The sequence below is a fragment of the Ornithorhynchus anatinus genome, chromosome 6 (assembly GCF_004115215.2).
Source record: "Ornithorhynchus anatinus isolate Pmale09 chromosome 6, mOrnAna1.pri.v4, whole genome shotgun sequence".
Lineage (NCBI taxonomy): Eukaryota > Metazoa > Chordata > Mammalia > Monotremata > Ornithorhynchidae > Ornithorhynchus > Ornithorhynchus anatinus.
Genome location: NC_041733.1, coordinates 36,974,930 through 36,996,929, shown reverse-complemented (window position 1 = coordinate 36,996,929; position 22,000 = coordinate 36,974,930). Strand labels below are relative to the sequence as shown.

The 22,000-nt window shown below is 42.9% G+C and overlaps 1 protein-coding gene across 4 annotated transcripts in view; it reads left to right on the top strand.

Moving 5' to 3' along the window:
- The window catches only part of TENM1 (teneurin transmembrane protein 1), a 717,827-nt gene that overhangs the window by 572,810 nt on the left and 123,017 nt on the right, over positions 1–22,000 (top strand). For all 4 annotated transcript variants that reach the window (XM_039912369.1, XM_029067334.2, XM_029067335.2 and 1 more), the window contains 3 exons: positions 8,998–9,117; positions 13,608–13,869; positions 18,916–19,183. In XM_039912369.1, the coding sequence (XP_039768303.1) occupies positions 8,998–9,117; positions 13,608–13,869; positions 18,916–19,183 (650 nt within the window). The remainder of the gene's footprint in view (positions 1–8,997; positions 9,118–13,607; positions 13,870–18,915; positions 19,184–22,000) is intronic.

Below are 22,000 nucleotides of genomic sequence, written 5' to 3'. Positions count from 1 at the left end.
TATTTTCCATTATGCCATTACCAAAATGGAGTGTATTGTAGTTGGTTATATTTTACTCCCCAAGCGCTTAGCCTAGTGTACTACACATGTATATTGTCATTAAATACTATTCAGTGAGCCAGTAGTTAATTTAATGAGCCCAGATGTCATGGAGTTTAGCCTGTTCTTATGGACTATTCCTCTGGACTAGCCACCAGCCAGAAGGATTCAATCAGTCTGCCACATTTAAGTAAAAAGGAAATACCAGCTTATTTGTTGATATAGGCATTTTTATAGTATTCTAGAAGAGAAATATGTATTAACATTGCTGTCCTAGAAGAAATATATATTAGAAAATGATATGCAATTAAGGATTATAATTTTAATGACTAATCTAAAATAATCAAGTGAAATATATAAATATTAGGAGTAAGGAATCAGTGTAAGATTATAGTGGGGCAGATTCTGGTTGTAAATTAGGCATTTAGCCTGGAGCATTAATTTCATGAGTCCTCTTTAGTCAGATGGAGCAGTAAATTAGTTAGGGAAGCCTAATGGCCTGAAAGAGTTAATAACCAAAGCAGAGAGCTTAAAATGCTACAGCTAGAGGACTCTGCCCTTCTATCTGTAAGGCAAGGGTATCCAGACCATTCCTGAAATCCTAACAGCCGTGTTTGTTGAGGGAAGGAGGGAAGACTAGATAAGTGCTATATCTTAATCCTTCATCCCAAATGAATACTTTGTGTCTCCCTTTCTTTAAGGGACTTCCACATGGTTTAAGAGACATGTTTAAGCTGAGAGAGCTGGGGAAAGAATCTGGGATGTCCTCGACTCTATCCGGGGGTCTAATTACTAGCTCTTGATTGGGACTATTTTGAATACAGACCTTCGTGATTATTAGGCTGGGGAAAGGCAGGACAGTCAGATCCTTGACTTTGAAATAATTTCCTACAAAAGATATCCCCTGTGAGCAGAAGCAGTGGATATAATAATAATATAATAATGGAATTTGTTAAGTGCTTACTATGTGCCAAACACTATTCTAAGCACTGAGATAGATACAGAGTAATCAAGTTGTTCCACTTGGGGCTCACAGTCATAATTCCCATTTTACAGAAGAGGGAACTGAGTCTCCTAAGTACTTAGTACAGTGCTCTGCACACAGAAGGCACTCAATAAATATGATTGATTGACTGACAATTACATTTCTCTCAGCATGGCTTAATGGAAGGAGCTTGGGAGTCAAAGGTCTTGGGTTCTAATCTCAAATCTGCCTCTTGTCACCTGTGTGACTTTGGGGAAGTCACCTAACTTCTCTGGACCTCAGCTCTGTCATTTGTAAAATGGGGATGAAGCCTGTGAGCCCTATGTGGGATGCCCTGATTACCTTGTATCTACCGCAGCGCTTAGAACAGTGCTTTGCACTAGGCGCTTACAGGCCACTAAACAGTAGTGCCTTTCGAAAGTTCATTCAACACCTCAGGGGACAACATTAAATTCTAGCAAGCAACTTGCTTCAAAAACTTGGGTGAAAATACGAATCCCTCAACTTCCCTCCCAAATGCTTAACAATTGCCATCATTATAAGTGCTTAGTACAGTGCTCTGCACACAGTAAGCACTCAATAAATATGATTGAATGAATGAATGAATTTTTCTCCAAAAATATATTTACGTTTGAAAATTAATGAATGTGTCTGTACAATACTATTAATAATAATGATGGTATTTGTTAAGCGCTTACTTTGTGCCAAGCACTGCTCTAAAGGCTTGGGTAGATACAAGGTAATCAGGTTGTCCCACATGGGGCTCACAGTCTTAATCCCCATTTTACAGATGAGGTCACTGAGGCCCAGAGAAGTTAGGTGACTTGGTCAAAGTCCCACAGCTGACAAGTGGCAGAGCTGGGATTAGAATCCACAACCTCTGACTCCCAAGCCCGGCCTCCTGACACTAAGCCATGCTGCTTCTCTAAGTCCCCAGCCCTGAGCCTAATTTGGTTTCTTGAAGATTTTAATCTTAAATTTAATGCAGTAAGTTGCAGTTTTTTCACCAATTTTATTTTCAGTCGAGTTTTGGAAGCAAGTTCTTTGCTAGAATTTAATGTTGTCCCCTGAGGTGTTGAATGAGCTTTGGAAATCTGACCCAGAAGACACAAAACAACAAATAATGAAAGAAAGGAATGAAGCAAAGAGGTGATGAAGTCTACCAATAATTTGAGAATGCACAGACAATAGCAAATATAGAAAGTATTAAAGCTTTTGAATTACAGCTGTGAACAGGCAACTTAGTTAAATCAAGTGCTCAGTAAAGTGTACTGGAATTTGGGGAGAATTACTCCCTCTTTGGGCCAACCAGCTCGAGAAATCAGCCATGGAGTTCCCTGAAATGTAATTCCTGTAGAATTACAAATCGAAGCAATGATGACAACTAGGTAGGTTGCCAGCAATTCATATTCTCCAGAATATAGAGAAAAAGACAAGTTCCTGATAGATATTTTGTCCCTCCCATTTTTCAAGGTCCAGTTGAATATAGTTTCCTAACTACCAGCATATTACTTAGCTCCCTAATAATTGACTTGGAGGCTCTTTTATAAAAGTTCAGGAAAACGAAGGTTATTCAATTTTTGCCCTGGAAGAGATGATTGTGGAATTCATCAGGCTATAGAACAAACACACGAACGTACACGTACATCTGGTAGTTCTTTCTCTACAGAGAGGAAAATAACAGGGAAGCAGCATGGCCTAGTGGATAGAGCACATAGGCCTGGGAGTCAGAAGGACCTGGGTTCTGATCTCAGCTCACCACTGCCAAGTCACTTCACTTTTCTATGCCTCGGTTACCTCATCTGTAAAATGTGGATGAAGACTGAGAACCCCATGCAGGATAGGGATTGGGTCCAACCTCATTACCTCGTATCTTCCACAGCGCTTAGAACAGTACTTCGTACACAGTAATCACTTAACAAATGCCATCATCATTATTATAGAGTGATACCTATAATATGTAAATAATAGAAAATACTCAGAAAACAGTATTCAAAGCACTTTTCTGATGATGTTGGATTGTTATCTACCTCGGTATTTTATGTTAGGCACAGGGATGGGTGGAATTGAAGGCCAAATTTTGAGTCCTTCTGTTCAAAAACTTCAACTACCACCTCTCTGTTGACGACTCTCAAATCTACCTCATTAGTCCCAACCTCTCTCCTTCTCTGTAGTCTCACATTTCCTCCTGCTTCCAGGTACCTCAAACTAACATTGTTTTGTGTCTTATAATAATAATAATAATAATGTTGGTATTTGTTAAGCGCTTACTATGTGCCGAGCACTGTTCTAAGCGCTGGGGTAGACATAGGGGAATCAGGTTGTCCCACGTGGGGCTCACAGTCTTAATCCCCATTTTACAGATGAAGGAACTGAGGCACGGAGAAGTTAAGTGACTTGCCCACAGTCACACAGCCGACAAGTGGCAGAGCTGGGATTCGAACTCATGAGCCCTGACTCCAAAGCCCGTGCTCTTTCCACTGAGCCACGCTGCTTCTCCATCAGATTTCGAAAGTTCATTCAACACCTCAGGGGACAACATTAAATTCTAGCAAGCAACTTGCTTCAAAAACTTGGGTGAAAATACGAATCCCTCAACTTCCCTCCCAAATCCTTTCTCCCACAACACTGTCCCTTGACATTTGACCACACCACCACCTTCCCAGTCTCTCCCTGTATCTCAAGGCCATAATCTGGCCACACATTAATTATCCATGAGTTTCCCCTCACTTTCAACCTCCATATTTAGTAATTACTAAGACTTTACTTTTCTTCCTCCAAAACATTTCTAGGACCTGCCTCTTCTTCTCCATTCAAGTAGCTAGCGGGCTGATCCAGGGCCTTGTCATAGATCAACATGAGTTCTGCAGCAGCATCTTGGCTGATCTCCCTTCTCCCTCCAGTCTCTGCTTCTGTCTGTGGCTTGAATCATATTTCTAAAATATTGTTCTTCACACATCTCACCATTCCTCAGAAACCTGCAATTGGTGTCTTTTCCTCTAACCTTCAAACAGAAACTTCTGACAGTTGATTTTAAGGTAGTTTGCCTGGCACATAGTAAGCAATTAACAAATACCATCATTATTATTACTAATAATTACTTCTCTGCCTCCTACTTAGCCACTCCCTTCTCCCACTGCACCCCAGCTCATGCTCATCGTTCCTCTAAGCTTAAATACACACCGTGCCTCATTCTTGTCTTTCCCAGCCCCGCCTGAAACTCCCACTTCCTTCATATGAGACAAACCACAACTCACCCAATCATTCAATCACTGATATTTCTTAAGCCCTTACTTTGGGCAGAGCACTGGGCTGAGCACTTGGGAAAATGCATCACAGCAATGATAATAGACACATTCCCTGGCTAGTGGTGGGGAAGCAGTGGGAGCTAATGAGTTCTCCAAGAGAGTGGGTCTAGATTAGAGAAGATAATGGGACTGAGCTTTGAGAGGCTCCCGCTGCTATGAGGATGGGAGATAGAGGAGGACCCTGTGAAAGAGTGTGAGAGGCAAGGGTCTCCTTTCAGAGTCATATAGATATTCCCTACCTGGTCCAAAGGAGAACCCCTTTCCTAACAGTAGGGTCACACGGAAATAGCTTTCGATCCTCTGTAAAACCCACATTCTTTTAAAATACACCCACTGCGGATTTTCAGGTTCTCAGTCAAACAAACAGGGCAACTTAGTGCCTAAATGTTTCCTTCCTTTGAATCCACATTCAGGCCTAATTCCCACATAATAATAATGTTGGTATGTGTTAAGCGCTTACTATGTGCAGAGCACTGTTCTAAGCGCTGGGGGTAGATACAGGGTAATCAGGTTGTCCCACATGAGGCTCTCAGTTAATCCCCATTTTACAGAAGAGGTAACTGAGTCACCAAGAAGTTAAGTGACTTGCCCACAGTCACACAGCTGACAAGTGGCAGAGCTGGGATTCGAACCCAGTGACCTCTCACTCCCAAGCCTAGGCTCTTTCCACTGAACCACGCTGCTTCTTTAAGACATCCGCCCTTCAGCCTTGCCACCATCCCCGAGGGTCCAAATTGATAAATACTTATAATAATTATGGTAGTAGTAATGATTAAGTAATGATTATTAAGTAATGATTATTGAGTAATGATTATTAAGAACCCACTGAGAAAGGGCTCGCGAGAGTACATTCGAAGCCAAAAAAGGTGATCCGCTGATCTAATGAGGACGTGTGGAAGAGTGCCCCTTAAGTAATGGATTCGTAAAATACGCAGGAGCTGATAAAACTAAGACTAGAAAATGATCCCTGAGGGTCTTATGAGCCACAAAATCCTGGCAAATGTGAGGCCTCAAAAGCTTTATTGTGTAAATGGAACATGTGCCTACTAAGGGGATTTCCCAAAGCTCTCTTACTTTGGCGCCAATCAAGATTATCGTCAATCAAAAACAATTCTCTAATACCCTCACTAAATTTTAAAATTTACACTGGGCCTGGCCACCCGATGTTGGTTGAAGATTAAAGTAAATACTGGTAATCCAGACAAAGAGAGGTAAGAGTTATTCTTATGAGAAATGGACAATGTGGAGTATGTAAATAATAGGGACAAATGGTGTGAGGTACAAGGAAGCTTAGAACATTTAAAGTCTAATACATTACAAAGAGCGTTCAATATAGATTGATGTAGAATAATGCATTTTCTGAGGCTTTATCATATGCTCTAAATCCATGTGGATTATGAAATATGAGGAATAAAGAAGGAGAGGTATTTAAAGACAGGTCTGCAGGCTTCATTTATGAATGAGAAGGAACAAAAATGAATGTGAAAAGGAACAAGTGAAGGCAGTGTCCCGAAGAATGATGATTTTGATGAGTCATTAACACACAAATCTGTGAGCCTCATAAGCTATGAGAAATATTAGGGAACAAAAAAGTTGAAAGATAAGCTTACCCAGAAAAACAGAATGAATGAAGAGAAAACTATAAGGAAAATGCATAGAATAATGATGAATGATCTTTATGAAGGCTTCTCAAACAGGCCTACAAACTTAGTTCAGAGCTCTGCACGCAAGAGGAGCTCAATAAATATGATGGATTGATTGATAAATCTAATTTGAACAAGAAATAAAAGATGTTGAAAAGACAGTTCTGTATCTGTCACAAGGCGTAATAAAATGACACGAATGAGGCTTTGCAAACTAGAAAAAAATATAGAGCCTGCTGCCACTGATGAAACGAAACAATGTCCAGATTATTGTGGAATAAATAATGATAATAATAGCATTTGTTAAGTGCTTACTATGTGTCAAGCACTGTTCTCAGTGCTAGGGGAGAGTTAATCAGGTTGTCCCACATGGGGCTCACAGTTTCAATCCCCATTTTAAAGGTGAGCTAACTGAGGAACAGAGAAGTTAAGTGATTTGCCCAAAGTCCCACAGCAGACAAGTAGCAGAGCTGGGATTAGAACCCACGACCTCCGACTCACAAGCCCGGGCTCTTTCCAGAAAGCCACACTGCTAATAAAAAACTATATTTGAACACTCATCAAAAGAAATTAGAGACCATCGAAGGGTTAGGATCCCCTATTGAAGGCCTGGTCTACCACTGCATTAAATAAGAAAAGCCAGTGATGTTTGACATCAAGTGCATTCCCAGAAAAATTTTCAAATATTGTGGGTTTTACTATCGTGAATCTCTTTCACCTTCCCTTTTTCTTAGAACCTCCCCCAAAAAAACACAGGATTTGATCAGTATACTTCTGGCTCATTTAATCTTTATGCATCAAAATACTATTTGAAAGAGCCTATTTTTTTTTTTTTATTTTGGAACCATCTAGTGGCATTTGGGTAGGACTTGCCTTGGCTAAAGAGACTATTCAACCTCGGTGCTAAACTCAGAAGCCATTGTACCCAACTGGATCCTTTCATTGAGGCCACATTCCCTCATCTGTCATTTCAGATAATAATAATAGTAATAGTAATTATGGTACTTGTTAAGTGCTTACTGTGTGTCAAGCACGGTACTAAGCACTGGGGTAGTTACAGGATAATCAGGTCCCACATGGATCCGTGATTATCTGTAATTACCTGTAGGTGTTTTAACCTCTTTTTTTTCTTATGGTATTTGCTAAGTGCTTACTATGTGTCAGGCACTGTTCTAAGCTCTGGGATAGACATGAGCTAATGAGGTGGGACACAGTCCCTGTCCTGCATGGGGCTCACAGTCTTAATCCCCATTTTCCAGATGAGGTATCTGAGACCAAGAGAAGTTAAGTGACTGACCCTAGTTCACTCAGCAGACAAGTGGCGGAGCCAGGGTTAGAACCAGGTCCTTCTGTCTTCCAGGCTCATGCTCGCTCCACTAGACCACACAGCTTCTCCAGTCTCCAGCAGGAGAGATGGGAAATCTGGGTGAGGTAGCTGGGGTTCTTTGGCATATCCATGCCAAGTCAGAAGTGTCCAGGCAGATCCAGAAGGGTGTATTGGTGCCCCTTCAATGAGTTCAGGTACTGGCATCCCAGTCACAGTGCTTGGCACCCCATCCTCTGGCCCACAGGCTAGTGATTGGAAACATCACTTAAATTTGTCAATTTGAGGGTAGATTGAATCACTGGGTGTGGTGAAAAATGGCTTGGGTCATTGGACTCCCTTCTCTCCTTGCCCATCCCAGCCCACACACTCCGCTCCTCTGCAGCTAACCTCCTCACTGTGCCTTGTTCGCGCCTGTCCCGCTGTCGACCCCTGGGCCACATCCTACCTCTGGCCTGGAATGCCCTCCCTCCTCACGCCCACCAAACTAGCTCACTTCCCCCTTCAAAACCCTACTTAGAGCTCACCTCCTCCAAGAGACCTTCCCAGACTGAGCCCCTGTTTTCCTCTGCTCCTTCTCCCCTCCCCAAACCCCCCAACTCCCTCTCTCTGCTCAACCCCCTTCCCCGCCACACGGCACTTGTATATATTTGTATACATAATTGATTATTCTATTTTATTAATGATGTGTCTATATCTATAATTCTATTTATTTATATTGATGCTATTGATGCCTGTCTACTTGTTTTGTTGTCCGTCTCCCCCCTTCTAGACTGTGAGCCCATTGTTGGTTAGGGATTGTATCTATATTTTCCCAAAGTGTACTTTCCAAGCGCTCAGTATAGTGCTGTATACACAGTAAGCGCTCAATAAATATGATGGAATGAATGACCCCGTCGGCTCTAAATTATTTTTAAATTCTGATACTTCTTGCCTTTCTGTTACTGCCCAAGGGTGTTATTTCACAGTGTAGGAACTAAGATAACCCCAGCAAGCCCGTCTTTTCTCCTGTCTCAATCCTTTCCCCTTAAAATGCCCAATAATCATGAAAGCGGAGGTCATTCCTACTGGATCAAGGTTCAATACCTGTGATAATCTGGGTTATCCAAGTGGTGAACCTTCTGAACACTCTTAAATGAAATGGGTATCTAATGGGCTTCCTGGATTAGTTGCAGCTCACCGGTCTTAAATGTTCTCGATGTCGTCTATGAAGTGTTTACTCAGCCAAGCCGGGGTCTTGAGTGTGACCCTCTAGACAGTAAGATGGTTGAGGGCAGGGAACTTGTCTATTTATTGTTATATTGTACTCTCCTAAGCTCTTAGTACAGTGCTCTGTACACAGTAAAAGCTTGAGTACGATCGCATGGATTCTTGGAGAATGGAGAAGCAGCACGGCTTAGTGGATAGAGCACAGGCCTTGGACTCAGAAGGTCATGGGTTCTAATTCCAACTCCATCACTTGTCTGCTGTGTGACCTTGGGCAAGTCACTTAACTTCTCTGTGCCTCAGTTATCTCATCTGTAAAATGGGGATTGAGACTGTGAGCCCCGTGTGGGATTACCTTATATCTACCCTAATGCTGAAAACAGTGCACATAATGAGCACTTAACAAATACCATAATTATTATTTTTATTATTCTCAAATGATCCCGTTAGACTGCAGTTTCCACTTCACTTGTGGACTCTTTTCTATTGCAGGCGAGCCTGTGTCATTCGGGGCCAAGTGGCGGCAGTGGACGGGACCCCTCTGGTTGGGGTGAATGTCAGTTTCCTACACCACAGTGATTACGGATACACTATCAGCCGGCAAGATGGAAGGTGAGTTGTTTTCGCTTCTGGAAGGCAGCGGTTCTTTATTTCATAGTTTTTTGCATTGCCACCGTTAGGATCCACCTCACCTTGGGGTATGACTGAGTCTCAGGTGGAGGATTTGCCACCTCACTGCTAGAAAACACACAAGCCGATCCCCTGAACAATGATATGCGTTCTGATCTCCTCTTCCTGTCTCCCCACGTCTCCTCCACCTACCCTGCCTACCCGTATACTATGGGCCTTTGCCACCTGCCCTCTGACTGTGGACTGGAGAGAGAAGAGGATGCACTGGGGGAAGACATAGCAGGAGCTGTGATAGAGCATCCCTAAGGGAGTGAGGACCTGCCTTCTGTGGCTCTCAGCAGCAGGGAACTTGGCAGCGGAGGAAAGGGGAAGAGAGGGCAGCATAGCCTTTTGTAGTTTCTAACATGGTAATTCTGGAGGAATTTCCCTATGAGACCACTCTTCTTTTTACCCTCTGGGAAAGGAAACCTCTCAGAATATTTTTCTTATATAATTTAAAACTCAATCGTAAAACGATGTGACCACCACCCCCCCCCCCCCCCCCCCCCATCCGTTTTTGACTGAATGTTACTCACCTTTTCCTGAGAAGCGATTGGTTTGGGAACAATTCAGGCAAGCCCTGACCTGAATAGTGTTTTTAACCTCATCCCTGAAATTTTGAATTTGAATTCAACTCTAAAAAGAACAGTCCTTCCAGGATCTTTACTCTTGGTTGGGTTTTGGATGGGTTTTTTTTTTGTCATGTGTTAAATACTTCTAAGCTTTGGGGTAGATACAAGTTAATTAGATTGGACCAGTCCCTGTCCCATATGTGGCTCACAGTCAAAGTAGGAGGGACAACATGAGAACTGAGGCACAGAGAAGTTAAGTAACTTGCCCAAGGTCACACAGCTAGCAATTGACAGAGCTGGGATTAGAACCCAGGTCCTCTGACTCCCAGGCCCATGTTCTTTTCACTAGGCCATGCTGCATCTTACTTCTTTACTTCTTATTTAAAACTCTTGAGTTCCTCTTCTCCCTCATACTAAGAGTGTGACCCCCATGTGGGACCTGCTTTCCTTTTATCTACACTAGTGCCTAGCACAATGCTTGACACATAGTAAGCGCTTAACAAATACTATAATTATTACCCAGTGCCTCTTATGTTACTTAGAAAATACTAATAGACAGCTAAGCGGAGATTTTAACTGGGCCTTTCAAAGCTACATACGTGTCCCAAAATGATTAGGAATTCTGTTGTTAGATTAAAAAGCTCTGGAGGAGTCACAGAGTTAAAAAAAAAAAAAAAAATCCATAAAAAGACCAAGTTGCTCTCCCGCAGAGCTAACTGTTGGAATCAGATGTATACAAATGACGGATAACAGCCATGGGTAAGACAGCTAAACCTCCCCTCCAGCTATAGCTATCCCTTCAAGCTCTATAAAGTGTTTACACGTTCAAAACCATGTGTCCTAAATGCTAACAAGAGACTCCCGCTGTCTTATTTGGACTGAAAGTAACAGGGGTAATGATAGATCAGTTTATATGTCCCTGCTTGTCGCTTTCTTGGAATTGGTAAGTGCAGTTCAAATGGTAACCTCACATTCGGTCAACTGCCGAATTCAGGTATGTGGGCCAGTGGCCCAGCCCAACATTTGAACTCTTTCATCAGTTTACAGTTGTGAGTTGCGATCTCAATCTTTTGATTCTGAAGACTTTGTAATTAGATTTTATTTATTTCACTGCGATTTAGAACCGCTGTGGATCATTAACCCTCCCTGGCTGTGTGTTCTTGAGATGATCAAATAAATTTTTAATAGTACTTCTAGAATCAGGGTTGGAAGATAAGGTCAATATGGATGATTTTTCTCTGGGTCAACATATTGCCAGAATCTTCATCCAGACTACAGAATGCAGGACTAAATTTGATTCCGCTTCTCAGTGCTGAGTTTCTGTAGGGAGCTAGGCGAAATGTTCATCATAAAGCAGAGTTGGAACTTGATCATTTTGAGCCCGAATAGTCTTTTTTTTTTGCAAGCCATCACCTTTTTTCTCAGTTAATGATGTAAATAAAATTAATACTGTGCTTTTGTACCTACCTTCTTTTGAGGAATACAAGCACACTGAGTAGGTTAATAAAATCTCCAATTCAGGATTGGAGCAACTGAGATCCAGAGAGAGGAAAGGGTTTCCTAATTTGCTTGGAAACCAGAAGCTGAATTCTGAATCAGAGACCCTTGTTCCCAGACCCCTTTTCCCCAGCTTATCTACCTCCCTTAAATTGTTCTTACAGTACCAACCACCTTGTTTTAGAATAGCAGGTGAAACTACATAAATCTTTCTAGGATACTTCCTCTGAGTTTCTGGATTTTAGCACAACCCTAGATTCTGTAGTTAGATGATGCTAACACAATGAAATCTTCAGGCAGGCACTTCCTTCTGGAATGCCTGGAAAATTTCATTTAAATAGAATTATCTGCTATATAAACTTTAAATTCAATAGTATACATTTTTTTGTTACGGTTGACTGATAGAGGAAGGCCTCAACTTGAGATCTTTAAAGCTAGGATGAAGGGAACTTCGAACATTTCTAAAGTGGCACTCTTTCTCAGCTTTACAGCACGTGGGTTTCAACTTTTCAACATAGGGGTTATTTACAGCCCTGGGTCTAGAATGGCAAATGGTGAAGGAGAGAGAGACACGATAGCCACAGGAAAATAGGGAAACAATTTAAAAATCTGAGATGGGGGAGAAAATATAAACAGGGTTGAGGGGGGATGGAGCAACTTGAGGCTGGTCGATGTGGGGAGGGAATGTGACTACGTTGTTGTTTGAACTCTCCCAAGCCCTTAGTACAGTGTCCTGCATACATTAAGCACTTAATCAATGCGATTGATTAATTAGTGGTCGAGGAGAAGGTGATTATCTGTCCTAAATGTTCCATTTTACTTGAGATGAAGTAAAACTCAGTCTGTCATGGAAATCCTCTGAATCAATGCAAATATATTATTGAAGCTATTTTTTAATCTATAATTGATTTAGTGAACGATTCTGGTTAATTTGGGTTAAAAATAATTGGTGTTTGACCTTAGTCCAGGAACCAATCTCCCTTTTATAATCTAATCCATTTATATAACATTTATAACACATTTATTTATATCATTGCCTGTCTCCCCCCGGTAGACTGTAAGCTTGTTGTGAGCAGGGAATATGTCTACCAACTCTGTTGTATTGTATTCTCCCAAGCAGTACTCTGCCCACATTAAGTGCTCCATAAATACCATAGATTGATGCATAGTCCATCTGAGAAAATCAGTCCCAGTTTGCGTTTTAACTTAAGATGTGTCTTTCAAGAGCCATAATTCCTGTGATTTACCTGCCTATATCTGATAGGTTTTTACACATCTACATTCAATGGTATTTATTGAGCACTTGCCGTGTGCAAAGCACTGTATTAAGCGCTTCGGAGAATACAGTATAACAATCAACAGTCACATTCCCTGCCCAGAACATCAGTGTCATATGGACAGTAATTCGAGTGTGCCATATGAAGGTTGTGAAGTGAGAAGCAGCATGACCTAGTGGAGTCAGAAGGCCATGGGTTCTAATCCCGACTCCTCCACTTGTCTGCTCTGTGACCTTGGGCAAGTCACTGGACTTCTCTGTGCTTCAGTTCCCTCATCTGTAAAATGGAAATTAAGACTGTGATCCCCATTGGGACAGGGATTGTGTCCAATCCAATTAGCTTATATCTGCCCCAGCACTTAAAACCATGCCTGACACATAGTAAGCACTTAACAAATACCATAATGATTATTATTATCATTATCCTCTATCTTAGTTTGAATTTCTTATCATGATTTGTACCCAAAATATATTTCAGAAGTATTTAAAAAGTGCATCATCTTGTTTACATATTTCCTATGGCTGTAAGCATTGCAGAAAATCAAAGAATGGTATAAATTATCCTTCTAATATTTCACTGCTCTTCACTGGAGCCATTTCACTCCTCCCCACTAGTCTGAACTAGTGATCATTGACTAGATGACTCTGGGCAGGTACTAGAGTCTCGCCAGTTCTAAATTTCCGTTTACGTGAAATGGAGATAATAATAATAATGTTCGTATTTGTTAAGCGCTTGCTATGTGCAGGGCACTGTTCTAAGCGCTGGGGTAGATACAGAATAATCAGGTTGTCACACGTGAGGCTCCCAGTATTAATCCCCATTTTACAGATGAGGTCACTGAGGCCCAGAGAAGTTAAGTGACTTGCCCTCAGTCACATAGCTGACAAGTGGCAGAGCCAGGATTCGAACCCATAACATCTGACTCCCAACCCCGTGCTCTTTCCACTGAGCCATGCTTTGAGAATGACATACAATTCAAGAAGTGCTATGGGGTTCGGGGGTGAAAAGCACGATGAGTAACATAACACTTCCCATTCTGATCTCTTACTAAAAGTCAACTAATGTCATGTTTGATTTATCGTCTCAGCTTCGACCTGGTAGCCGTAGGAGGGATCTCCGTCACCTTAATCTTTGACCGATCACCGTTCTTATCTGAGAAAAGGACACTGTGGCTTCCTTGGAACAGGTTCATCGTAGTGGAAAAAGTCACGATGCAGAGATCCAAGTCAGATCCACCTTCCTGTGACATCTCTGGCTTTGTCAGCCCAAACCCCGTTGTCCTTCCTTCACCCCTGACGGCATTTGGTGGGTACTGTCCAGAGAGGGGAACGGTCATTCCAGAGCTCCAGGTAGGAAAAAGACTTCTTTGTAGAAAACCATTGTCAGACTGAGAATGGGGGGAAAACCATGGGAAATAAAAATAAAGAACAGACCATTCTGGACAAATATTCTAGCAGAAAAACCAGTGACTGTGGCAGATTTCTGCCAGAGAAATGGAATTACCATGAAATATCCAGTTTCTTAATTTGGTTCTTATGTCTATTCACAGTCCTCAAAACAAGCAGGTTATCCTCCATTCTATTGAAATGAGGAGAGCGGGTGAAGCTATATTCATTTAAATATTTAAATGTGAAATGTATTTTGAGGGAACAGACTTGGGATATGTTTAAATATCAAAGAGTTTAGGACCCAGGAATTTCTACTTTTTAGCAAAATTCATCCCAGTTGCCAAACTTCCTCAAATAGCTCCCTTCCAAACTCTTTAGAAAGAAGCAACAGCTTGGGATAGTGGATAGATTATGGGCCTGGAAGTCAGGAGGTCGTAGGTTCTAATCCCAGCTCTGCTAATTGCCTGCTGTGTGACTTTGGACAAGTCACTTCACTTTAGAAAAGCACCATGAAGTACTAGATAAAACAGAGCATTGGCCTGGGAGTCAGGAGATCATGGATTCATTCGTTCATTCAGTAGTATTTATTGAGCGCTGACTATGTGCAGAGCACTGTACTAAGCGCTTGGAATGGACAGTTCGGCAACAGGTAGAGACAATCCCTGCCACATGACGAGCTCACAGCCTAATCGGGGGAGACAGACAGCAAAACGAAGCAGAACAAAACAAAAACAAGACAACATCACGATAAATAATAATAATAATAATAATGTTGGTATTTGTTAAGCGCTTACTATGTGCCGAGCACTGTTCTAAGCGCTGGGGTAGACATAGGGGAATCAGGTTGTCCCACGTGGGGCTCACAGTCTTAATCCCCATTTTAATAATAATAATAATAATGTTGGTATTTGTTAAGCGCTTACTATGTGCCGAGCACTGTTCTAAGCGCTGGGGTAGACATAGGGGAATCAGGTTGTCCCACGTGGGGCTCACAGTCTTAATCCCCATTTTACAGATGAGGGAACTGAGGCACAGAGAAGTTAAGTGACTTGCCCACAGTCACACAGCTGACAAGTGGCAGAGCTGGGATTCGAACTCATGAACCCTGACTCCAAAGCCCGCTCTCTTTCCACTGAGCCACGCTGCTAATAGAATCAAGGGGATGTGCACCTCATTAACAAAATAAATAGGGTAATAATATATACAAATGAGGACAGTGCTGAGGGGAGGAGAAGGGGGGAGGGGGAGGAGCAGAGGGTAGGATGGGGAGGGGGAGGGAGTAGAGGGGGAAGGGTGCTCATCTGAAGGGAGGTGAAGGGGGAAGGGGGAGGAGCAGAGGTTGTAGGGGGAACAGAGGGAAAAGGGGGGAGCTCAGTGTGGGAAGGCCTCTTGGAGGAAGTGAGCTCTCAGTAAGGCTTTGAAGAGGGGAAGTGAGTTAGTTTGGCAGACGTGAGGAGGGAGGGCATTCCAGGACAGTGGTAGGATGTGGGCTAGGGGTCGACGGCAGGATAGGAGTGAATGGGGGACCGTGAGGAGGTGAGTGGCAGAGGAGCAGCGAGTATGGGGTGGGCAGTAGAAAGAGAGAAGGGAGTGAGGTAGGAGGGGGCAAGGTGATGGAGACCTTTGAAGCCCAGAGTGAGGAGTTTTTGTTTCATGCAGGGGTTGATAGCCAACCACTGGAGGTTTTTAAGGAGGGGAGTGACAGACCCACAGCATTTCTGTAGGAAGATGATCCAGGCAGCAGAATGAAGAATAGACTGGAGTGGGGAGAGACATGAGTAAGGGAGATCAGAGAGAAGGCTGACACATTAATCCAGTCGGGATATTATGAGAGCTTGTACCAGCACGATAGCTGTTGGGATGGGGAGGAAAGGGCAGATCTTGGCTATATTGTAAAGGTGAGACCGGCAGGCGGTGTTGACGGATTGGATGTGTGGGGTGAATGAGAAAGCTGAGTCAAGGATGACACCAAGGTTGCGGGCCTGTGAGACGGGAAGGATGGGCGTGCCGTCCACAGTGACGGCGAAGTCAGGGAGAGGACAGGGTTTGGGTGGGAAGATAAGGAGATCAGTTTTGGACATGTTGGGACATTTGGGTTCTAATCCCAGCTCTGCCACTTGTCTGCTGGGTGACTTTAGGCAAGTCACTTCACTTCTCAGTGCCTAAATTACCTCATCTGTAAAATGGGGATTCAAACTGTGAGCCCCACATGAGACAGGGACTTTGTCCGACCCGATTTGTTTGTATCCACCCCAGCACTTAGTACAGTGCCTGGCACGTAGTAAATGCTTAATAAATACCATAATTATTATCATTATTATTAAAAGAGGGGCTGTGGGAGACCCATACGTTTTTAGAAGAAACAGTGGCTTTCTGTTATGAGGCTTTTTTTTATTCTTTCAAAGAAGGCTTTTCATTAAGCTGATACTAACCCAACGTGTTTGCCTTACTCTAATCTACCTCCACCTTTATGAATATAGCCCAATGGAGATTGCCAAATAATTCAGTAATCCCTCGATATTCTGGGGGGGGGTCGGTTAGAAAAGCCCCAGCAAATGAGGTGAAACCACAAATAGCATTGGTGCTAAATAAGCATTTATTTTTATCCTTACTATTTTTATTGTATTTGATAAGCACTTAGTATGCATCCAGCACTGTGGTAGACACGAGCTAATCAAGCTGGGCCCAATCCCCATTCCACACGGTGGTCACAAACTAAGTAGATGGAAGCACAGGTAATTAAGCTTCATTTTATAGATGTGGCAGCTGAGGCACAGAGAGGTTGTGACATGTCATGTCACACAGCAGGCAAGTAGTGGTGCCAGGATTAGAACCCAGGTCCTCTGACTCCAGGCCCGTGTTCTTTCTACTAGGCCACGCTGACTCCCAAGCATTCAAGATGGGGAGGATCCAACCCATCACAGGTAGATGAAACCACCAAGCAGAGCTCCAAGAATCCCAGTTGCTTCATCAGTGCTGATAATGGAGTTTTCCATCAAGAGTAGATATTGAAAGAACCTCGGTACTCTCTAGTGGCTGAAGACATATTTTCACTTCTCTGTGCCTCAGTTCCCTCATCTGTAAAATGGGGATTAAGACTGTGAGCCTCATGTGAGAAAACCTGATTACCCTGTATATACTCCAGCGCTTAGAACAGTGTTCTGCACATATTAAGCGCTTAACAAATACCCATTGAAGAAGGGCCGATCTTACTTTAGCAGTAAAGTTTTGAGAATAACCTGGGCTTTCACATCTTTTAGGAAAAGGAAAGGCTAAGCAGTAATGTCATATGTGTCAGGCTTAACGGCGTTCCGTTTGGGAGGGCCGCGAGTCCAAATTCTGCCAGGGTCAGGTGGCTACAAAGGGGACAGCTGGATAATCAGCGGGAAAAGGAGGGGATCGCCTATCCTTAGGTACGATAAATTGACCGGGGATTCCTTGGCAACAGAAGATGTCATATGCTTTAGCTACAACTCCTGGCAGATGTCCAGTGACTCCACCGCTATGCACTGCCACTTCATTTCTATCTGAGATAGAGGAAGAGCTGAGAAGGGTCGAAGAGGGTGAAAGAGGAAGTAGGGATTCAAATAAAAGAAAGAATAGCTCTAATCTGTTCATTTCTTACAACTCTGCGCTCTTTCCCGCATCGACTTCAAAGATGAAGGTCAGGGAAGAGTGGATACCAAATCTGAATGCAATGAACTTCTCTGAAGCAGTGTGGCTTAGTAGAAAGAGCGCGGGCTTGGAGTCATGGATCATGGGTTCTAATGCCGACTCCGCCACTTGACAGCTGTGTGACTTTGGGCAAGTCACTTAACTTCTCTGTGCCTCAGTTACCTCATCTGTAAAATGGGGATCAAGACTGTGAGCCCCACATGACACAACCTGATTACCTTGTATCAAGCCCAGCACTTAGAACAGTACTTGGCCCATAGTAAGCACTTAACAAATACTATCATTATTATTATTTAACCTTTAGTCATAGGTTTGCAAGAAGCCTGTAAATGCCTGTTACTAAAAAAAGGTAGAGCTCTCTCTCCTCATCTAGCATTTAGGGCAAAGTGTGTCAAGGCATTTGCAGAAGCTGTTTGCTTCAAAACCATCGATGCCAACTTGGAGAAGCTAGTTTCCTGAATTCAGTACTTCGGGGCACAAAGATGTGAAACAAAAATTTGATTAAAGATTTGGTTCTTGGGGTCATTCTAAAGCTCTAAGGGAGATGAGTTCGATGGCATCAGTACAAACTTTGTCATAAAATGTCACTCGAAGAGTGTCCTGGTGTTATTCTTGGGGATTTTATCCTGGCTATGGATTGCCAAAAAGGTTTCATGATAATACCACAAAATAATACCACAGTACCTCAATATGAAACAAGACTCTGTGAGTTTGAGAGAGTCAGGAAGCCTGAAACACCCATTACCCTCTGTCCAGCAGGCTGCTTTTTTTCAACTCCCCCCAAGTATTTTGAGACCCTGTAGGAGAGCTGAAAATATTCTTGCCCTCAGAGTCCCTGGCAAGCAAAACAGGGAAACCAAGTGCAACCAGATGCAAAGGAGAAAACAAGCATACACTTTTCTGCCAACTTCCTCAGGGTACCGTGAGGACCCACAATGCTGTCTGGGACACGCTTTTGATACCTAAATGTTCCAGATGACAGAGGATAATAATAATAATTAATCATGGTACTTGTTGAGCGCTTTTTATGTGCCCAGCACCATTCTAAGCACTGGGGTAGATGCAAATTAAACAGGTTGGATATAGTTCCTGTTCCACATGGGGCTCACATTGTTAATCCCCATTTTACAGATGAGGGAACTGAGGCCCAGAGAAGTTAAGTGCCTTGCCCAAAGTCACACAGCTGACACGTGTTGGGGCTGGGATTAGAACCCAGTTCCTTCTGACTCTCAGAACTTTGCTCTATCCACTAAGCCACGTTGCTTCCCGATGGGATTACCTTGCCTGCTGGCATGTCCACTTAGAAGACTATGCCCAACTTTTGTTCGTTAGGTTGTCCAGGAAGAAATCCCGATCCCATCCAGCTTTGTGAGACTGAGCTACCTCAGCAGCCGAACACCCGGATATAAAACACTGCTGCGCATCGTTCTGACACACGCGACCGTCCCCTTGGGGATGATAAAAGTGCATCTCATGGTTGCCGTCGAAGGCCGTCTAGGGCAGAAGTGGTTTCCGGCTGCAGTCAACCTCGTCTACACGTTTGCGTGGAACAAGACGGACATATACGGGCAGAAGGTTTCTGGCCTGACAGAAGCTACGGGTACGTTGAATTATTTTATCGTAAACGGGGAGTCGTAGTCACAAAGAACAAAAATACTATTTGCACTTGCGCTGGCAGGCTAATTGGTGTTTACGCTTATTTCAGTTTCCATCTAATTAAAGCGTTCATAGTACTTTAGATTAAGCAGTTCTCATTCATACCTTTTAAAGCTCCTTTTCACTACTGGCTTTGAGTCCATTTTTTTCCCTTTATTTGTGCATGAACCCAACTTTTTAGCTAACTATACTCGAGTTTTTCTTTCTGACTCTGACTTTTGGTATGACATTTGATTTGTCTGGTCGTTGGCTTGGATATTTCAACTGCTAGCTCCACTTACAACCTACTTAAATGTATCTTCCAGTCATTATATTTTATGTCTGAGGCAATTATAAATTTTCACTTTCTATTTCAAGAGGTTTAGCTAAAGAGTATCTCTATGACCTCTGTTGCTTTTGACTTTCATAAATCGGAGACATTAAATTATGGAATTTTGGAGAAGAGAGGTAGGTTGTTTTGTGTTCTGGGTGTTGGTTTTTTTTTTTTTGGCATTGGAAGGTAAGAAGCATAAGTTGGATCAGAGCCCTGACCATCTAAATCAGGATCGGACCTCCAACCATGGCAACAAAGAATCCTTCTTAATATCCATTCTCTTAGTTACGGATGCACCATCTAATCAATCAGTTGTATTTATGGACTGTGCTGATGTAACAATTGCCACAAAATTACAAATTGTCAACTCTATGATGTTTCCACTGACAGCGTATGGCTCCGATAGCTGGACAGTGGAAAAAAGCAGGATAGAAAGAACATCGACTCTTTTGAAATGTGGTGTGGGAGAAGGCTTATACAAATACCATAGAGTGCCTGAAAAACAAACAAATGGATTTTGGAGCAAATTAAACAAAGTGGTCTTTGGAAGGCCAAATGACTCGACTTAGATTAGCATATTTTGGACACATAATCAGGAGGACTGATTCTCTGGAGAAGACACTATTGCTAGGAAAGGTCCAGGGAAAACGTGGAAGAGGCAGATCGGCAGCTAGATGAATAGAGACCATAACAATAATGGAAGAACCATTAGAAAGGTGTGGCCTATGGCAGAGGACAGGACATTCTGGAGAAAGTATATCCGTGGAGTCGCTATGAATCGGAAATGACTCGACTGCACTTAATAACTGTGCAGAGCACTGTACTGAACATTTAGGAGAGTACAGTTCAACAGAGATGGTAGACATATCTCTGTCCACAACCAACCCCTTTCATAACTGTCTTGGAATGCCCTCCCTCCTCACCTCTGGCCAAACTAACTCTCTTCCCCTCTTCAAAGCCCTACTGAGAGCTCACCTCCTCCAAGAGGCCTTCCCACACTGAGATTCCCCTTTTCCCTCTGCTCCCTCTCTGCTCCCCCTTCACCTCCCCTCACCTAAGCCCCCTTCCCCCCCTTTCCCTCTGGCCTCCCCCTCTCCCTTCCCTTCCCCTCAGCACTGTGCTGATTTGTATATATTTTTATTACCCTATTTATTTTGTTAATGAGGTGTACCTCCCCTTGATTCTATTTATCATGTTTAAGTTGTCTTGTTTTTTGTCCATCTGTCTCCCCCGATTAGACTGTAATCCCATTAATGGGCAGGGATTGTCTCTATCTGTTGCCGACTTGTACATTCCAAGTGCTTAGTGCAGTGCTCTGCACATAATAAGCGCTCAATAAATACTATTGAATGAATGAATGAATAACCATGCATATTTTAAAAATCCCTCAAGCTGTAGGTTTTAGCCCCTTTCTTCTAATTCAGGCTCTAGTGGAAACACAAGGTAGTTGGTCATCCTACTCCTCATAAAAACACTTCAGAATCTTCCAGGTGGTTTTCAGGTTGCATCTTGACCATCGCTTCTCCTATGAGATTCCATTTTCTTTAATACTGTCCATGTGCTTGACATTCAGTCAGTCAATATTATTTGAGTGCTTACTGTGTGCAGAGCACTCTACTAAGCCCTTGGGAGAGTACAATATAGCAGACACATTTCCTACCCACCTCGAGCTTACAGACTAGAGGGCAGAACAGGCATTAATGGGTGAGTAAAAAGAGCAAGACAGGGTGACAAAGAAGGGAGTGGGAAAAGAGGAAAGGAGGGCTAAATCAGGGAAGACCCCTTGGAGGACAGTTGCTGCAGGTCTGCACAGGTGGATCTGCACTCACCTCCTCACCCCTTCTTGGGTGTGCTTGGACTGGGGGTGACTCTTGAAGCCCTTTCAGTCAGCCGAGAGCTGTGGGTGGATATCTGTAATTTATTTAATTTATACTAATGCCTGTCTCCCCTTCTAGACTGTAAGCTCATTCTGGGCAGGGAATGTATCTGTTATATTGTTGTGTTGTATTCTCCCAAGCACTTAATACACTGCCCTGCACACAGTCAGTGCTCAGTAAATATGATTGATTGGGTTTGCCTGAATTTCTGTGTCAGTCTGGCTTGTGCACAGATGTAACGATTTCCAGGGAGGTATCTCACAGCATTCTCTCTTGAAAGAGAATGCGTCCAGGAGTCACAGAGGATCTGGGTTTTTATTCCCCGCTCCACCATTTACCTGCTGTTTGACCTTGGGCAAATCACATAACTTCTCTGTGCCTCAGTTTCTTCATCTGTGAAATAGGGATTAAATTACCTTTGCTCCTTCTTACTAAGACTGTGAGCTCTATGTGGGACAATGACTGGTTCCAACCTGATAATCTTATATGTACCCAGGTGCTTAGTTAATTGCTTGGCACATAGTAAGAGCTTAACAAATACTATTATTATCATTATTATTATTATTACAAA